This window comes from Neofelis nebulosa, chromosome 3 (assembly GCF_028018385.1).
Source record: "Neofelis nebulosa isolate mNeoNeb1 chromosome 3, mNeoNeb1.pri, whole genome shotgun sequence".
Classification (NCBI taxonomy): domain Eukaryota; kingdom Metazoa; phylum Chordata; class Mammalia; order Carnivora; family Felidae; genus Neofelis; species Neofelis nebulosa.
In genome coordinates this window covers 173771585-173789074 of record NC_080784.1, presented here as the reverse complement: position 1 = coordinate 173789074, position 17490 = coordinate 173771585, and the positions used below count along the sequence as shown (strand labels likewise).

The 17490-nt window shown below is 40.6% G+C and overlaps 1 protein-coding gene across 2 annotated transcripts in view; it reads right to left on the bottom strand.

The window, feature by feature from the left end:
* The window catches only part of PDS5A (PDS5 cohesin associated factor A), a 141017-nt gene extending 124664 nt beyond the window's left edge, over positions 1–16353 (bottom strand). Inside the window, exons 1-2 of one of the 2 annotated variants that reach the window (XM_058722798.1) lie at positions 16018–16353; positions 14980–15157 (exon numbers count right to left, since the gene is read on the bottom strand). In XM_058722798.1, coding sequence (XP_058578781.1) covers positions 14980–15117 — 138 coding nt within the window. In that variant the 5' untranslated portion in view covers positions 15118–15157; positions 16018–16353. Of the gene's footprint in view, positions 1–14979; positions 15158–15975; positions 15997–16017 lie in introns of those variants that run through there. The other variant, XM_058722799.1, reaches the window with a different exon arrangement.
* Positions 16354–17490: the final 1137 nt, after the last annotated feature.

Below are 17490 nucleotides of genomic sequence, written 5' to 3'. Positions count from 1 at the left end.
AATGGGGAATTTCAGCATGTAAACAAAAACCGTATGAAACTGCTGAATATTACTGAACAGACTGTAGGCACAGTAGGAAAAGAGAAAAAAATGAAAAGAAATATTTCAAGAGATAATAGTATTTTTCAATAATGAAAGATAAACTATTCATCCAAGAAACTCAGAGAACCCTATCCCAGATAAATCCAAAGAAATACATAAAAGATACGTAACAGTCAGAAAAAGAAAAAAATCCCAAAAGCAGCCCTCTTACTAAAGGATAGGGTGATTTGCTATTTGAAATGTTTTATTTAATTACTATCATATATTTCAAGCACTGCCAGTTTGCAAATAATTAAAGTGACGTGATAAGTGATAAAGCCATAAACACTGTATTCTTGATGATTCAGAAATCCCACAAGAAAAAGAAAAAAGTCCCACAGGAATCATATCACACATGTAAATAAGAACAATTAGTTTTGGAATGCCACAAACTATTGAAAATGCAAAACAGATCAATGCTTACTGACCCTTCTATTTTGGAAAAAGTACAACTCTCATTAGTAAAATATATACAAATTATCAATTTAATTTGAATTTTTTAAAAACTCCAACATGCTATATTTGTAGCCATCAGCTCAAATTAGAAAGACTAGATTAGAATGAGACTTCATTTGGAAACCCAGAATGTCTGCTTTCATAAGTAAATAAACCCATCAAATGAGCTTGTAAGCTAATTACCCTTAGGGATTATTTTTGCTAGATTAAATTCGTATAACTACTAGTAAAATTGTATAACAAAATGTGGATTAATAAGAGTTCTAAATAATAGACTTCCACCAAATAAGGTAAAAGAGGTCACGGTATACATAGTTGTGTGCCTTCCAAATAAATTCAAGTGTTTTCAGGATAGAGCTAAGTTTAAAATAATTAGGGAGTAAAGTTTGTTTCTGGGCAGAATTTAAGCTTAATGTAAAAATCCTAGAACTAATTCTAAAAATCTTCTTTAGATAAAATTTTTGAGAATAGTTAATATGAAATCTAGCAATAAGTAAAATATCTTTCTGGGGTTCTCAGTGCATATTCTCTGTATCAACAACACTGGAGGGACTAAAAATATAGGGGGAAAAGTGCAAAAATTGAGCCCACCTCTAAGCTACTAAATTGGGGGTGGAGGGTGGGAGATTACCACATAATCTAATTTTTTTAAGTTTATTTATTTATTTGGTGGGGGAGGAGCAGAGAGAGAAAGGGAAGGGCAGAGAGACAGAATCCAAAACAGGCTCCAGCAAGGCAAGCGTTGAGCACGAGAAGGTGGGGCCCAAACTCAAGGACTGTGAGATCATGACCTGAGCCAAAATCAGAAGTCAGGAGCTTAGGGGCGCCTGGGTGGCTCAGTCGGTTAAGCGTCCAACTTCGGCTCAGGTCATGACCTCCCAGTTCGTGAGTTCGAGCCCCGTGTCGGGCTCTGTGCTGACAGCTCAGAGCCTGGAGCCTGCTTCAGATTCTGTGTCTCCCTCTCTCTCTCTGCCCCTCTCCTGCTCATGCTCTGTCTCTCTCTGTCGCAAAAATAAATAAACATTAAAAAAGAAAAAAACAATTAAAAAAAAAAGAAGTCAGGAGCTTAACCGACAGAGCTACCCAGATGCCCCTCTAATTCTTTTTAAAACCAGGTATCTAATTATTTTTAATGTTTATTTATTTATTATGAGAGAATGAGATTCACTTTAAACATTTTTAAAAAGTATTTTTTGAAAAAAATATTTTTTTGAGAGAGCATGCATGTGTATACACATACATGAGTGGGGGGGAGGGGTAGAGAGAGAGGAAGAGAGAGAATCCCAAGCAGGCTCCTTACTGTCAGCACAGAGCCCCATGCGATGCTGGATCCCACTAACAGTGAGATCATGAACTGAACCAAAATCAAGAGTTGGACACCCAATTGACTGAGCCACCCAAGTGCCCCAGGTAATATTTAAGAATTCTACAAATCTAAGAACCACTAATGTAGATTAAAGTATCCTCATTATCTCCAAGATTTAAAATCTTCTGCATCCACCCCACTTTGGGTGAGCATGAGTCCTGTTTTAAAGCGGGTGAGCCCCATTTCTCTCTCCCTCTGCCCCTTGTGGGCTTCTCTCTCTCTTCCCTTCTCTCTGCCCCTTGCTCACTTATGCCCTCTTTCTCTCTCAAAACAAACAAACAAACAAACAAACAAACTTCTGCATCCAGTTAAAATCAGTAAATTTGGCACTCAGAGTTCCATTTTGGCCAAGTAAGAGAAGTCAAAATAAGGAATATTAAGAGAACAATTCAACTTAGATAAAAAAAATAAATAAATAAGTAATACATAAATAATAAACATTTGAGATTTTCCATGGTAAAAAATATATATATGAAGGGGGGAAGGATATATAAGCATGGCACTATTTTATTTTTTAATTTACATCCAAGTTAGTTAGCATAGCACAGACAATTTTTAGGGCACTGAAAATACTCTAGATGTTATTGTAAAGATGAATACATGTCAATATGCATTTGTCCAAACCCAAAGAATGTGCAATGCTAAGAGTAAACCTAAGGTAAACTATGGACTTTGGGTGGCTATGATGTGTCAACATGAGTTCATTGTTGATAACGAACGTACCATTCTGGTGAGTAATACTTATAATGGGGGAAGTCATGCATGTGGGGGGAAGGAGGTACAGTAAAACCTTGGTTTGTGAGCATATTTCATTCCAGAAACATGTTTGTAATCCAAAGCACTAGTATATCAAAGCAAATTTCAAGAACCACTGGCTCAATTGTGATCATGTGACATTCATATTGCCAGACATCCCTCGTTTATCAAGTTAAAATTTATTAGAAATGTATGCTCATCTTGCAGAACACTCACAGAACAAGTTACTCACAATTCAAGGTTTTACTGGATTTAGTGTATATGGGAAATTTATACCTTCCCTTCCTTCAATTTTGTTGTGAAACAAAAATTGCTCTAAAAAATAAATTCTTTAAAAAATGTTTTAAGGGATTATTTAATAATATGGATATACTCATTCTGTATCATTCAATGAAAATGAAAACAATACATTTATAATATAATCAAAATTTTATTTAGAAAAATTTTAAAAAGGAATATGGACTCTGGGTGATGATGATGTGTTAATGTCCACCAGCCATAACAAAACATACTACTCTGGCACTAGATGTATGGGGAGGAAGAGATGGGGAAAAGAGGGGGGGATAGGAGGGCAGACAAAGTTGTTGGGAACTCTGTATTTTTTTTTTTTTATGTTTATTTTTGAAGGAGAAAGAGAGTGTGTGTGCTCACAAAAGCAGGGGAGGGGCGGGGAGGGGGGGACAGAGGATGCAAAGCAGGCTCTGTAGTGCCAGCAGCAAGCCTGATGTGGGGCTTGAACACATGAACTGTGAGATCATGACCTGAAGAGCAGTGGAATGTTCAACCAACTGGGCCACCCAACTCTGTACTTTCTATTTAATTTTGCTATGAACTAAAATTGCTCTTAAAAAATAGTCTATTTAAAAAAAGCATTAAGTGATTAATAAAAAAGTATAGAAAAATATAAAGAATTGAGACAGCAATAGTATGTTATAATTTTAAAAATTTGATATCACCTAAAAGAAATGAATATAATAAAATTATTTAACATTACTCCCAAGAGATCTAAAATCAATTTCATTTTATTACTGCCTGATGATTTCTACCACTTTTTTCAAAGCAATTTAGGTACATGCTTCAAGAAGAAAACCAATTTCTAAACTTCTGCCAAAAACAAACTAGTCTTCTTATACATGCTCACTCATCCTTTAAACATTTTTATTCAATGATTTTCTTTCTGTACAATGAAAAATTTACCTCTACTTATTTTATAATGTCTAGATGAAGGATATTTAATTCAGACATTTGAAATTATAGGACAATTACACATTGCCACTGAACTTACTTTTCAAGTATTAAACTTAATAATTTGGCATCAATTTATTATTAACATTTGAGGACATGAGCTAAGTGAAATAAACCAGTCACAAAAAGACAAATACTGTGTGATTGTACTTATATGAGGGATCTAAAGTAGTCAAACTCTTACAAACAGAAAACAGAATGATGGTTGCCAGGGGCTGAGGGGGAAAGGAGTTAAGTGGGTACAGAGTTCCAGTTCTGCAAGATGAAAAAGTTACAGAAATCTGTTGTACTAACAATGTGCACATGGAAGGGGCAGAGGGAGGCACACAAAAAATGCACAGGGGCACCCCTTGATTTTGGCTCAGGTCATAATCTCACAGTTTGTAGGTTCGAGCCCCAGGTCTGGCTCTGCACTGACAGTGCGGAACTTGCTAGGGGTTCTCTCTCCCTCCCCCTCTCTCTGCCCCTCGCTTGCTTTCTCTCTCTCAAAATAAATATATATATATTTTAAATGCACATAGTTAACGATGCTGTACTGTGGACTTAAAAAATGATTAAGATGATAAATTTTATGTTATGTGTTTTTCAGTACAATAAGGAAAAATCAAGCAAAGATTACATTTATCAGTGGAAATAAAGAGTTAAGTTATATATGTATGTATAAAAATTGAATACAAACAGGGGCACCTGGGTGGCTCAGTCAGTTGAACAGGAGATTCTTGATTTCGGCTCCGGTCACAATCCCAGGGTCACGGGATCGACACTTGCATCAGGCTCTAAAGATTCTCTTTCCCTCTCCCTCTCCCTCTGCCCCCTCCCCTGCTTGTGTTCTCTCTCTCCTAAAATAAAAACTGAATACAAACAGAAACCAAGTGTATATATATAAAACTGATAACATAATCAATCATACAAAAGAATTCAAATTCAAGTAACTAATAAATATGGTACTCTGTACAACCCTAGGGGGACAAAAAAACTGTAAAAAAATCTTGCAAGGGATACTGGTATAGCACTGAATTTTTTCTTGAGCTTAGATTAGGGTAGTACAAAGAAAACAAATTTATCAAAGTTAAGGGAAAACAGGGTTTATACTGTAGGAAAAGGATGATACAAATAGGAAATGGAGGGGTGCCTGGGTGGCTCAGTTGGTTAAGCATCTGACTTCATCTCAGGTCATGATCTCATATTCTATGAGTTCAAGCCCCACGTTGGGCTCTGTGCTGACACCTCAGAGCCTGAAACCTGCTTCAGATTCTGTGTCTCCCTCTCTCTGTGCCCCTCCCCTGCTCGTGCTCTCTCTCTCGCTCAAAAATAAACAAACATTAAAAAAAATTTTTAAAAAGCAACAAATAGGAAATGGAGAAGTTTAACAAAAACTGCAGTGCTGGGGTTTTTTTTCTTTTTCTTTTTTAAGTAAGCCCTGCACCCAAGGTGGGGCTTGAACTCACAATCCCAAGATCAAAAGTTGCATACTCTAAGGGTGCCTGGATGGCTCAGTTGGTTAAGCACCCAATTTTAGCTCAGGGTCATATCTCATGGTTCATCAGTTTGAGCCCCCCATCAGGCTCCACACTGGCAGTGCAGAGCCTACTTGGGACTCTCTCTCCCCCGCCTCCCCTGCTCATTCTCTCTCTCTCTCTCTCTCTCTCTCTCTCTCTCTCTCTCAATCTCTCTCTGCTTCTCCCCTACTTACACGTGTGCTCTCTCAAAATGAATAAACTTAAAAAAAAAAAAGTTGCATGCTCTATAACTGTTCCAGCCAAGTGCCCCTGCAGTGTTGGATTTTAATTAAACAGAATGAATACATGGTTTAAAGTATTTATGTGCATTTCTTAGGTCTACACACTGAAAGGGCCTGGATAAATTAAATCCTACTACCAATGTGAACATGATGCCAATGCTTAGACCTTGGTGTATAAACACCACTCTGTACTGAAAACGGAAATAGGCCTCTCTGGAAAAAATGAGCTATCCAAATCTGGGGCAAGAAAGCACAAGGTGAACAACTTGTACCAGAAAAAAAAAAAAAAAGGCGTGCTGAAAGACTCAGAGAGACATGTCAAAAAGATACTAGATGTTTCAAAAGGATACCAAAGCCAGCATGCTCATTTGGGATAATTTGTCTCTCAAAGAGAATAAAGATAGTAATATATTATAATGCATTGAATGAAGAATCCATGACTATTTTTTTTTTAAATATTTAATGTTTATTTATTTATTTTGAGAGAGAAACAGCGAGAGAGAGAGAGAGAGAGAGAGAGAGAGAGAGAGAGACAGAGAGAGAGAGACAGACACACTGTGGGGGAGGGAGAGAGAGAATCTCAAGCAGGCTCCACACTGTCAGTACAGAACCTGATGCAGGGCTCAATCTCATGAACCATGAGATCATAACCTGAGCTGAAATCAAGAGTTGGACACCTGACGGACTGAGCCAGCCAGGAGTCCTCATGAGTAATTAAAGGGGAGTGGGGGTAGGCTCTTCTCTACGGATGTAGAAGGAATGATAGAATCTACACATGTAGAAGGAGTGATAGAATCAAAAAAGGTGACATTTTATAACAACCAAAGTAGATGCTAAATCAGATAAGTAATTGCTGGAAAACAAATCAAACTGCCACCATAAACATTCCTTATTAATTGCAAAGTGGGGAAAGGTACATTTACAATGTAAAGAGTTGACCAACTGTAACCAAGTGATCAAATTTAGCATAAACCAACTGGATAAAATGACATTTTACACCTCCTGATGATGCAACTAACTATACATTACCACTTGCGTGGTAAAGTACTTGCTAAAAAAAGTTCAACCTGAATCTAAGCATGAGGCAATGAGACAAAAATAGACTATGGAACTCCTATAAGGCAAATGCTTCAAAAATGTCACATCGTAAATAACTCTCCCCTCCAAAAACAGTGACAGAACTTTCTAGATTAAAGTAGACTAAAGAAACATTACAAATGCAAATGATCCTATACTGAAACTTGGATGGAGGAAAAAACCCAACTCTTAAATAAAAGTCATTTTTAGGGCAACTGGGAGAATTTTATTATGGACAGTATAACAGATAACTGTACCAATTTGAGTGTGATAATGATCATTATTCTAAGAAGAATGCTGAAGCATTCACAGGCAGAATGTCATGATTTCTGCAGGTAGCTCTCAAACAAAAAGTGTAGGTTTGTCTCCCTCTGTGTGCATGTATATGGAGAAACATAAAAGCAAACAAAAGTAACAAAATGTTAACAATTGGTAAATCTAAGTGAAGGGATATGGGTGTTGAAGGTACAATTTTTTCCAACTCTCCAGAAGTCTGAAATGTCTCAAAATAAAAAGTTGAGGTAAATCTTTTTCTTTTTAAAAAGAGAAAGAGAGAGCCAAGTTGGGGAGAGCAGTAGAGGGAGAAAGAGAATCTTAAGCAGGCTCCAGGCTCAGTGCAGAGTCCAACCTGGGGCTCAATTCCATGACCCTGGGATCATGACCTGAGCCAAAATCAAAAGTGGGACAATCGACCAACGAAGCAACCCAGGCACCCCCCAAAAAAGTTGAGATAATTCTTTTTAGATAATTCCTAAAAAGGGGGTAGCACTGGAAAAATCATCATCATAATTAGGCAGAAATACTCTCTAATAAAAATTCAAATAAAAGAAACAGGATTTTAAGATCAAATCATGAGACTCTCCCATAATTTTTCTCTAGCACATACAATTTTTTTTTTTAATTTTTAAAAATGTTTTATTTATTTTTGAGAGAGAACGTGAGCATGGGAGGGGCAGAGAGAGGGGGAAACAGAGAATCTAAAGCAGGCTTGGCACCGTCAGTGTAAAGCCCAATGTGGGGCTCAAACTCAAGAACCGTGAGATCATGACCTGAGCTGAAGTCAGATGCTCAACCAACTGAGCCACCCAGGTGCTCCCCATTTATTAAAAAAAAAAAAAAAAAATTCTTACAAATTTTTCCTACAGTATTTAAAATAAACTTTACAAATTTAGCAAGTTGGCTGCAGATATATACTACTGTTTTTGAAATTAAGTGTTTTTCAGATTTATGAATACAGCTACAAAGTTTGTAGTTAGCATACTCTAATTTGTCATAAGAGCTCCTGTGGTAGATTAAAGATGGCTACAAATTCCTTTCTTCTTCCATTGAGAAGCAATCATTTTTTCTCCTATTGAATGTAGATTGGGCCACAACTACTTTAACCATTAAAGTAAGGTAGACATGACATTGCCAGTTCTGAACCAAGCCTTTAAAAAGTACCGGCAACTTCCTCCACAGTGTCTTAGAGCCCTGAAACCATGCAGAGAAGCCCAAAGATTACATCATAGATAGGAAAAAAGAGCACAGCGGAGTTCAGCCTTACAGCTGTTCCTTCCAAGGCACCAACTGTTTGAGAAGTCAGTGTGGATCTTCTAGACCAGTCTAGACACCAGCTGAATACTACTGAATGAGCACAGTAAGCCATGTAGAGAAGAATAATCAAGCTAAGCCAATACTTACCCAAATCCCTGATTCACAAAATTGTTAACAAGAAAATTTGCTCACAGATGTCAAAAGGTAGAAGCAACCCAAGTGTCCACAAATGAATAAACAAAAGTGGTTTCACACATACACACACACACAAGACACACACACGTACACAGTGGAATATTATCCAGCCTTAAAAAGTAAATTCTGATACATACAATGTGGATGAACTTTGAAGACATTATCCTAAGTGAAACAAGCTAGTCACAAAAGGACAATATTGTATAATTCTTATACTAGGCTCTTAAGAGTAGTCAAATTCAGAGACACAAAGTAGAAAGGTGGTTGCCTAAGCTGGGGGAAGGGGGAATTAAGGAGTTACTGTTTAATAGATACAAAATTTCAGTTAGGGTACATGAAAAAGTTTTGAAGATGGACGGTAGTGATGGTTATACAACAATGTGAATGTGCTTGTTACCACAAAACTGTACTTTTAAAAATGACTGAAATGATAAAATTTATGTTATATGTATTTTGTCCCCCACCCCCTACTTGCTCTTTTAAACACTAGGTTTGGGGTGTTTGTTACACAGCAGCAAATGACCAGACTAGTTCCTCTATGCAAATGGAAGTCTAAAATAAGAACTGTGCTACAGTTAGTATTACTTCACAAATACACATTGGCTATATTTTAGGGGTTCATTTTAAGAAATCTTGCCTATTTTTTTAAATATTTATTTACTTATTTTAAGAGAGAGCAAGTGCACAAGCAGGGAAGGAGCAGAGGGAGAGAAGGAGAGAGAAAATCACAAGCAGGCTCTTTGCTATCAGCACAGAGCCTGATATGGAGCTCGATCTCACAAATGGTGAGATCATGACCTGAGCCGAAATCAAAGGAGTCAGACACTTAACTGACTGAGCCACCAGGCACCCTGCCTATTTAATTTTTTAATTTCTTAGCAGAATCTTTTGCATTAAAACAAATATTAAAATATGATATATGGACAGAAATGAGACTAGAAGTTACATACTGAATTATATGTAAAATTAGCATCCTATGTGGCATTTAGGAATAAATAAAATTCTTTCATGGAAGTGAAAATAATTATAACCAAAGTATGTATTTCTGGGGTCCACCTGGAGGAAAAGAAAGGAAAAGATTTCATGGCCTTCCTGCCTCTAATCTATTCTTCCCCTCTCCCAACCTACATTTAATGAGAAAAGAGTGATGCTCTACCTTAATCAAGCACTCTATATCCTAATTCCTAACTATATCAAACAAGGCATACTACAGAAACCAAAAGTGAGAGTGTGGGGCAGAGGGGAATTGTGGACACATAGAGGAAAGTGACAGAAAAATACAAAAATACAGAAATAAGAGCTGGTGGGAGAAAAATGGGGGACATATTCACAACAATAAAACCCTATTACTTAATCTTTCCTAATTCTTAGCACCAAAGTAATAAAAATTTTGATTTCTGTGAAAAAAAGAATATGGCAGATTTGGGTATGGAGTTAATAGCCAGAGAACTGTCTGGGGGTACCGAGCTCTTAAGACCAGGTAATAAGAAATGGACATAAGAAACGATCTTTGAGGGGCGCCTGGGTGGCTCAGTCGGTTAAGCGGCCGACTTCGGCTCAGGTCATAATCTCGCGGTCCGTGAGTTCGAGCCCCGCATCGGGCTCTGTGCTGACAGCTCGGAGCCTGGAGCCTGTTTCAGATTCTGTGTCTCCCTCTCTCTGACCCTCCCCTGTTCATGCTCTGTCTCTCCCTGTCTCAAAAATAAATAAAAAAAAAAAAAAGAAAAAGAAACGATCTTTGGGGCAGCTGGCTGGCTCAGTCAGAGAAGCATATGACTCTTCGATCTTGGCACTGTGAGTAGAGATTACTTAAATAAATACATACATACTTAAAAAGGAAAAAAGAAAAAAAAAGAAACAATCTTTAACCTGCCCGCCCCTCTCTCTAAAAACCAAGCCTTATCAAGGACTTCCCATTTCCAAAAAAGCAAGTAATGAACAAAATGTGAATAGCATGTAGTTCTGTGGTAATACATGATATGAGACAGACTGCATATAACAAATTGTGGGCAGAAGCACTTAATGGAACTTTGTACAACACTGTTTATAGGTGTATTTGAATATGTTATAAAAGTTATCAGACACGACTGCTACATTAGTTTCAGAATCCTTAACTATATAGAAGGCAGGCCATTTGTGAACTATTGATCTTGATGCTTAATGTAACCTTAGTAGTAAGCTACCTGCTATCCTTTCTAACAGATAACTAACTTTTGTACAGCATATAATTGTACCATATGTAAGCAACAAAACTGTTTTTTTTTTTTTTTTTAAGTAGGCTTCACACCCAATATGGGGCTTGAACTCACAACCCTGAGATCAAGAGTTGCATACTCTGAGGTGTCAGGTGGCTCAGTTGGTTAGGTATCTGACTTTGGCTCAGGTCATGATCTCACAGTTGGTGAGTTCAAGCCCTGCGTTGGGCTCTGTACTGACAGCTCAGAGCCTGGAGCCTGCTTTGGATTCTGTGTCTCCCTCTCTCTCTGCCTCTTCCCACCCCCCGCCCACAATTCTGCCTCTCTCTGAAAAATAAATAAAACATTAACAACAACAAAAAAGAGTTGCATGCTCTACCAACTCAGCCAGCCAGGCATACCCTAAATAACAAAACTGTTAATGATCATTTTCAGCTTTCTGTAACTAGGGTTAGTCACAACATCTCAGACTCCATTTCTTCATCTGGAAAATCGGGACAAAACCAAATAACCTCTAAGCTACCTTTTGGTTCTAAAATTCTACATCTCTACATTATCATCTCTGGTATATAATCTCAGATAAAAAGTTGGTTGCCATTCACAATATTTTCAAACTATCTTATTTCAAAAACAAAATTATTTCTCTATTCTATTACTATCTTTTCTAATCCAACATTCATTCACTGAACAAGTATCTGTTGGGCACCTATGTTCCAGGCATTAAATTTGGGAGTTGGCAGGGTATAAAAGTAAACAGACATGGTCCTTGTATTCACAAAGATTACATATAAGTTGGGGAGACAAACCCAATACACATATGCATAAATGTATACCATAACTGTAATAAGTGATACGAAGGAATTAAAAAAATACGTAATGGGAAATCTAAGAGACCTCCTCTAAGAAGAACAAATGAGTGACAGAAGAACAAATGAATGACACATGAAGTTGAGACGGGTACACATATGGATCACATAATGTGGAATCAGTTTAGGCAGAAATGAACATGGCATGTACAAGGAAGTGACAGAAGGCCAGTGTGACTGGACATAAGAATATGTGAATTCCTTAGAAGCTGAAATTAAAACTTTTTTTTTTTTTTGAGAGAGAGAGACACAGAGAGAGAGAGAGAGAGAGAGAGAGAGAGCGCGCACATGTGCCAGCAAATGGGAGAGGGTGAGAGGGAGAGAGAATCTTAAACAGGTTCCATGCCCAGCGCATAGCTTGAAGCCCAAAGCAGGGCTCAATCTGACAGTGAGATTACAACCTGAGCCAAAATCAGAGTTGGATGCTTAAATGACTGAGCCACCCACGCGCCCCTGAAATTAAAGTTTCTAATGTATCTAAGTGTTTTAGCAATTCCAAAGACCTACTCTAAGAACTACTTTCAAGAAAGTTTCAAAGCATCATAATACCTTCTAATGTTAAAAAAGAATGCTGTCCTACATCTTGCAAAACAGCAAATTAACTTAGACTCCTTTCTCTTTTCACTTTACCATTTTCAAATGCATAATAAAAATCACAACTTCTTAGTTCTACTCAGTTTAGATTCCTTTGAAGGAAATCAGCTATAAGAATGAAAATAAATATGATGCTATTGTTCTGGCTCTGCCATTTAGTTGCTCTATGACTGATCTTGGTGCATGTTACTTGGCCACTTTGGGCCGAATTTTCTCTTCTGTGAAATATGGGGAGTTCCAAAATTTCTTTTAACATCTTTGTAAGTCCACAATTATGGTTCTCTTGTAAAAATGCTTGTTCCATTCTTAAATACTGAAGAGAATGGACCAAACATCTCTGAATTCCACTGACCAAGATTTTACCATACAGCATTTGAACATTGTTGCTATAATAAAAAAAACTAATGAATTTATAATACTGGTGCATAATGGTCTAATAAACACAAAAATTATCAAAAATAGTTAAACACTGTTAAAAATCTCCACTTCCTATGAGACAGTACTACTTTAACCAACCAGGGATTCCTAGAAAGTACAAAGTCAAAACAGATTTAGAAAAAACAGGGGAAAAACAAAATCATAAGACTGTTGAGAAAATTTTTAAAAAATTTTTAAGATTTTAATGTTTAATTTTTTTGAGAGAGACAGAGTGTGAACAGGGCAGAGACAGAGAGAAAGGGAGACACAGAATCCGAAGCAGGCTCCAGACTCTGAGCTGTAGCCTGACTTGGGGCTTGAACTCAAGAACCTGCAAGATCGTGACCTGAACCAAGAGTGGGCATTTAACTGACTGAGCCACCCAGGCACCTAAGAAAAGCAAAATTTTAGCAGGATATTCAAAATGGTTCATATGTATGTTAATTTTAACTTCCAAAAGAACTCATAAGAAATAGATATCCTAACCCAGGAGCACCTCAGTGGCTCAGTTGGTTGAGCATCGGACTTAGGCTCAGGTCATGATCTCACTGGTTGCTTGGTTTGAGCCCCATGCTGGGCTTTGTGCTGACAGCATGGAGCCCAAATTCTGTCTCCCTGCCTCTCTGCCCCTTCCCTGATCATGCTCACTCTCTCTCAAAAATACACTTTAAAAAGAAAAAAAAAAAAAAAGATATTCTAACTTAATGTTCATTGTAAACTTGGTCATATGCCCATTTATATAACAGTATTTCTGACAATCTAACTTCAAGCACAAAAGTATATATAGTTGTAACTCCTTTTTTTTTTTTAATGTCTATTTATTTTTGTGAGAGAGAGAGAGAGAGAGAGAGAGAGAGAGAGAGACCGGGAGCGGGGGAGGGGCAGAGAGGCAGAGAGAGAGAGAGAGAGAGAGAGAGAGAGACAGACAGACAGAGAATCCGAAACAGGCTCCAGGCTCCGAGCAGTCAGCACAGAGCCCAACTTGGGGCTCGAACCCACAGACTGCAAGATCATGACGTAAGCCGAAGCCAGACGCTTGTGGTAACTCTTTTTTAACCAGATTATCCATCACCAGAAATCAAGATTTCAATATTCTTAATATGAAAATAAAAATTAAAAGATCTATTACTTAACAGCTTTGTATTTCATAATTTTTCAGCATCTCCAAACATTCAATATAACCTTAAGGAGCATCAATCAAGCACCTCACTTCACACATACCTAGTATCAAGTTTATTTTAATGGAAGCTATTGTGTCCTCTTCCTTCCCAAGAGGCAACAAATTGCAGAATCTAATTAGATTTTAAAAACTAAGCTACAGGAATACTTTAAATATTCATTAAACACTCACAACATTGTAAACACTTACTAGGCACTACACTAAGCTCTAAGAACAAAGGGGCAAGATGATTCCCTAAAAATACACTTTATCAAGTTGCCCAAGATAGAAATACTATCAACATTGTTTCTTCCCTCACCTCCCACCAAGTCTAATTGATTTCTAACTAGGAAACATTTCTTAGATCCTTCCCTACCTCTCTTCTCACTAAAACAGCCCCACTTCAAGATTTCAACATCTTTCACCTATGTTCCTATTAACAGTTTCCTACCAGGACTCCCTGCCTCAAATCTTTCCCTTTCCTTGCTCCAACGTAGCCCCAGTTGTGACAACCAAATGTCTCCAGGGTGGGAGTGGGGGTGGGGTGTCAAAGATGCCCTGGTTGAGAACCACTGCATCAAGTTGATCCCTTGACAAAAACAGCACTTATCTTGTAAGGCTGTGGGCAAAATCTATGTCTATGCAACAGAAAACAAAAAAACTGACCAACCTAAGCTGAAACTTACAACTTTAATCTTAGGATCATTATGCTTTAAATAAGCTAACTTTATTAAAAAGAACTAAAATACTCTCTCTTGAAAACCCTTTTCAACATGTGGACCTAAATCATCACCTTACTTCAATTCTGAATTTTGAAGTCAGTACATTTTGTCAAAGTTTAACCATACTAAATACATATTTAAGTTTCTGGATATTAGAAAATTGTGACAATTTAATAAAATGCCCTTGTGATTAAATCAGTCTCCTTAGAAGCTGATGAAAACAGGAACTTTCCTAGGCAAACTATTGCCTACATTTAAGGTTGTAATCTACTATGAACAGTATTCCCATAAATATTTCTAGAAAAAAGTTATAAAAACACTTAAATTCTTATGTTTGAAAAAACAGGCACACTCCTTTTAATTTCCCATAATGATTATGTCTCTACAGAACTTACTACTCAAAGATATAGCCAAGATAGAACAATACTTCTCGGAGAGAGTAAAAAAGGAGACTATAAGATACCTAAGAAAACCTGGTAGGTGACACTGTAAAGGCCAGGCCTAGCAGTGCAGTAACAGGAGAGAGCACTTCCCACCACAGAGGTCTAAGTGTGAACACTGTGTCCAGATGCTTACCTTCAGTCGCTTGATCATTTCATCCGTGGTGATCTTGTCGGTGATCTCCTTTACCCCCGGCGGGTAAGCGATCTTCCCATCTGCACTTACGACGCCACAGAGGGCAGTGGCAGGCTTGGGCTGCGCGGTGAAGTCCATCCTGGGGGACAACTTTTCTTTCACAGTCCTCTACCGGCCTCTATCGGTCAGAAAACAAAAGTTCAGCGAGAAAGGGGAGACTTTGTAACCTCTTTTTTCATTTCAAAAATCTCTAATCTGCAAAGGGCGCTTTCTCCAGGGAGGCCGGAGACTCGGCTGCGGCCCCGCCGCTCCATCCTCCCGGGCCTGGACCCTGGTGGCCGCCCCGCCGCCCCCACTCACGCGGGCCCCGCCAGCCCCGGACCCACGGGGCTCTCCAGCACCAGCCGCCGCGGCCGCGGGAAGCGCCAGGCAGCGCCAGGAGTTTCCCATTCCACCTTTCACAATGAAATCCACCCCCAAGCACCGAGGTCCGAAGTTTGGGATCCTCCCGAGCCTGGCGAGGCCCCCAAGGCTCCGGCTCGGTCGGAGAGAAACCCCGAGTCCCCGCCCGGTCGGTCCCCTCCGGGAAAGGAGACGCGAGGCCTATAGGGCTCGGCTTAGGCCGCAAAACTAGGGACCCAACCGGACCCACACGCTACGGCGGCTCCGGGAGACGAACGCCTTTGCCGGGCCGAGCTTCGGGACCCCGGGCGTCCCCGCCACGCTCCCGCTCCTCCCCTGTCCCGCGGGAGGGGAAAACAAGCCGCCCTCCACCCCAAACCCCACGCCAGGAAGCGGCTGACGCGGCTCTGCACTTCACATTTTGTTCCTTCAACTTCGGCTGAGGGACCCTGGCGGCTTCTCTCGGCTCCGACTGCTCGGCGCCGTCCGGCGCTGCCCAGGCCTTACTGTACCTCCGGGCAGCCCCGCCGGGCCTAGGTCTCGCGCCCCCCCCCCCCCCTCCGGTCTCCCCTTCCGTCCTCTCCCTCCACCAACCGAGGGCGGGAGCCGAGCCGCCGCCGCCGCCGCCGCCTTTACCTCCTCCTCCTCATGCGGGCGGAAGGTGCATCGAGCGCCCGGGCCTCTGTCAGGTGGTTGCGCCGCCGCCCCTCGTCGGGCTGCACACAAAGCGGCTCCGCGGGTCCCGCCGCCGCCGCCGCCCGCCCCGGAGCGGCGCTGGGGCTGGCGGTGCCGAGGAGGAGCAGCCGCCGCGGGGGGAGACGCGGGGCGACTGTGCGCTGGGCGGGGAGACACTGCCGCTCTCCGTCTGGCCGAGGAAGAGCAGCCTCAGAGAAGGCTCCTCCGGGAGCGTGTGCGCCTGTGTCCGCCCCGGACCCCCGCGGCCCGCCCGTCGGCACCTAGCGCCGGCCGGGTCCGCCGACCGGGACCCGGACGCCCCTTGCAGCGGCGCGCGCCCGGCCGTACGTGCCCCCGGGAGCCGGCGCTTCGCGCACACACCAGCCGGTCACGCGAGCGGTGCGAGAGCACGCGAGAGCAGGGAGCGCGCCTCGCTCCCTCCCCTTCCTCCGCCGGCCGTGCCTCCGCCTCCCTCGGGCCCCGGGCGGCCGCGCGCGGGGCGGACAGCGCCGCCACCCGGTTGGCGCCAAGACTTGCCGCGCCGAGCGCCTCTGGGAGGATTGAAACCAAAGGGCAAGCAGAGGAGGAGTCCCTGTGGCGGGAAGCGAACCCGGTCCTGGCGGTCCTGTAAGGGCACGAGGGACGAAAGGAGCTTTACGTTGTGCCGTGGAGATGAGCTCATGACTTTTGGGGATCATGAGAGACTTGACGGAACTGGTTGAAAGACTGTTAATTACTCGGTGAAAATGAACGGATTTCCTCCCCAGGGACAGAAGATCTGCAAACTGAGGAAAAGTTTTACAATATAGCACAACATGAGCTACTCAGTCTTGTTTCTTCGGACAGTCACTGGAGTTTGCCCTCCCCTCTTTGGATTTCTAAAATTAATATTTTGAAAGTTGCAAAAAATGAAATAGCATTGAGTCGAGTAGTTCTCAACGAAAGGTCTGAAACGTAGGTTTCCGGACTCCACTCTCAAACCTAGAGAATAAGGATTTCTGAGAATGGCACCCAGAAGTGAGCATGTTTACAAATTAGCTAGATGGTTTTTGTGAATATGGGGAAAAAATAATATGTTTAAAAAATGTTCTAAGTATACCCAGCATAACTTTTTCTTTCATCCAAAGGAAAACCCAATGCTGCAGGTTTGAGAAGTTTAATGTATTAAAAAAAAAAAAAAAATGAAGCAAATGAACCTCAGATGCGCACACATCAGAAGAGGAAGTTGAAAAAAGAATGCAATAATATGAAATAGCATTCAGCTCTTGAAACTGACCACTACCAAAGTTTAAAATTATATTCGATTATTATTTCTGATGGATGTCCATTGGTGTTTACTGGGTCTGAAAAATATTAAAGGTACTATACTCACTGAATTGTTTTTCAGATATATTACTCAAGGGAGTGATCATCTTGGAATAGAACTGGCCACTG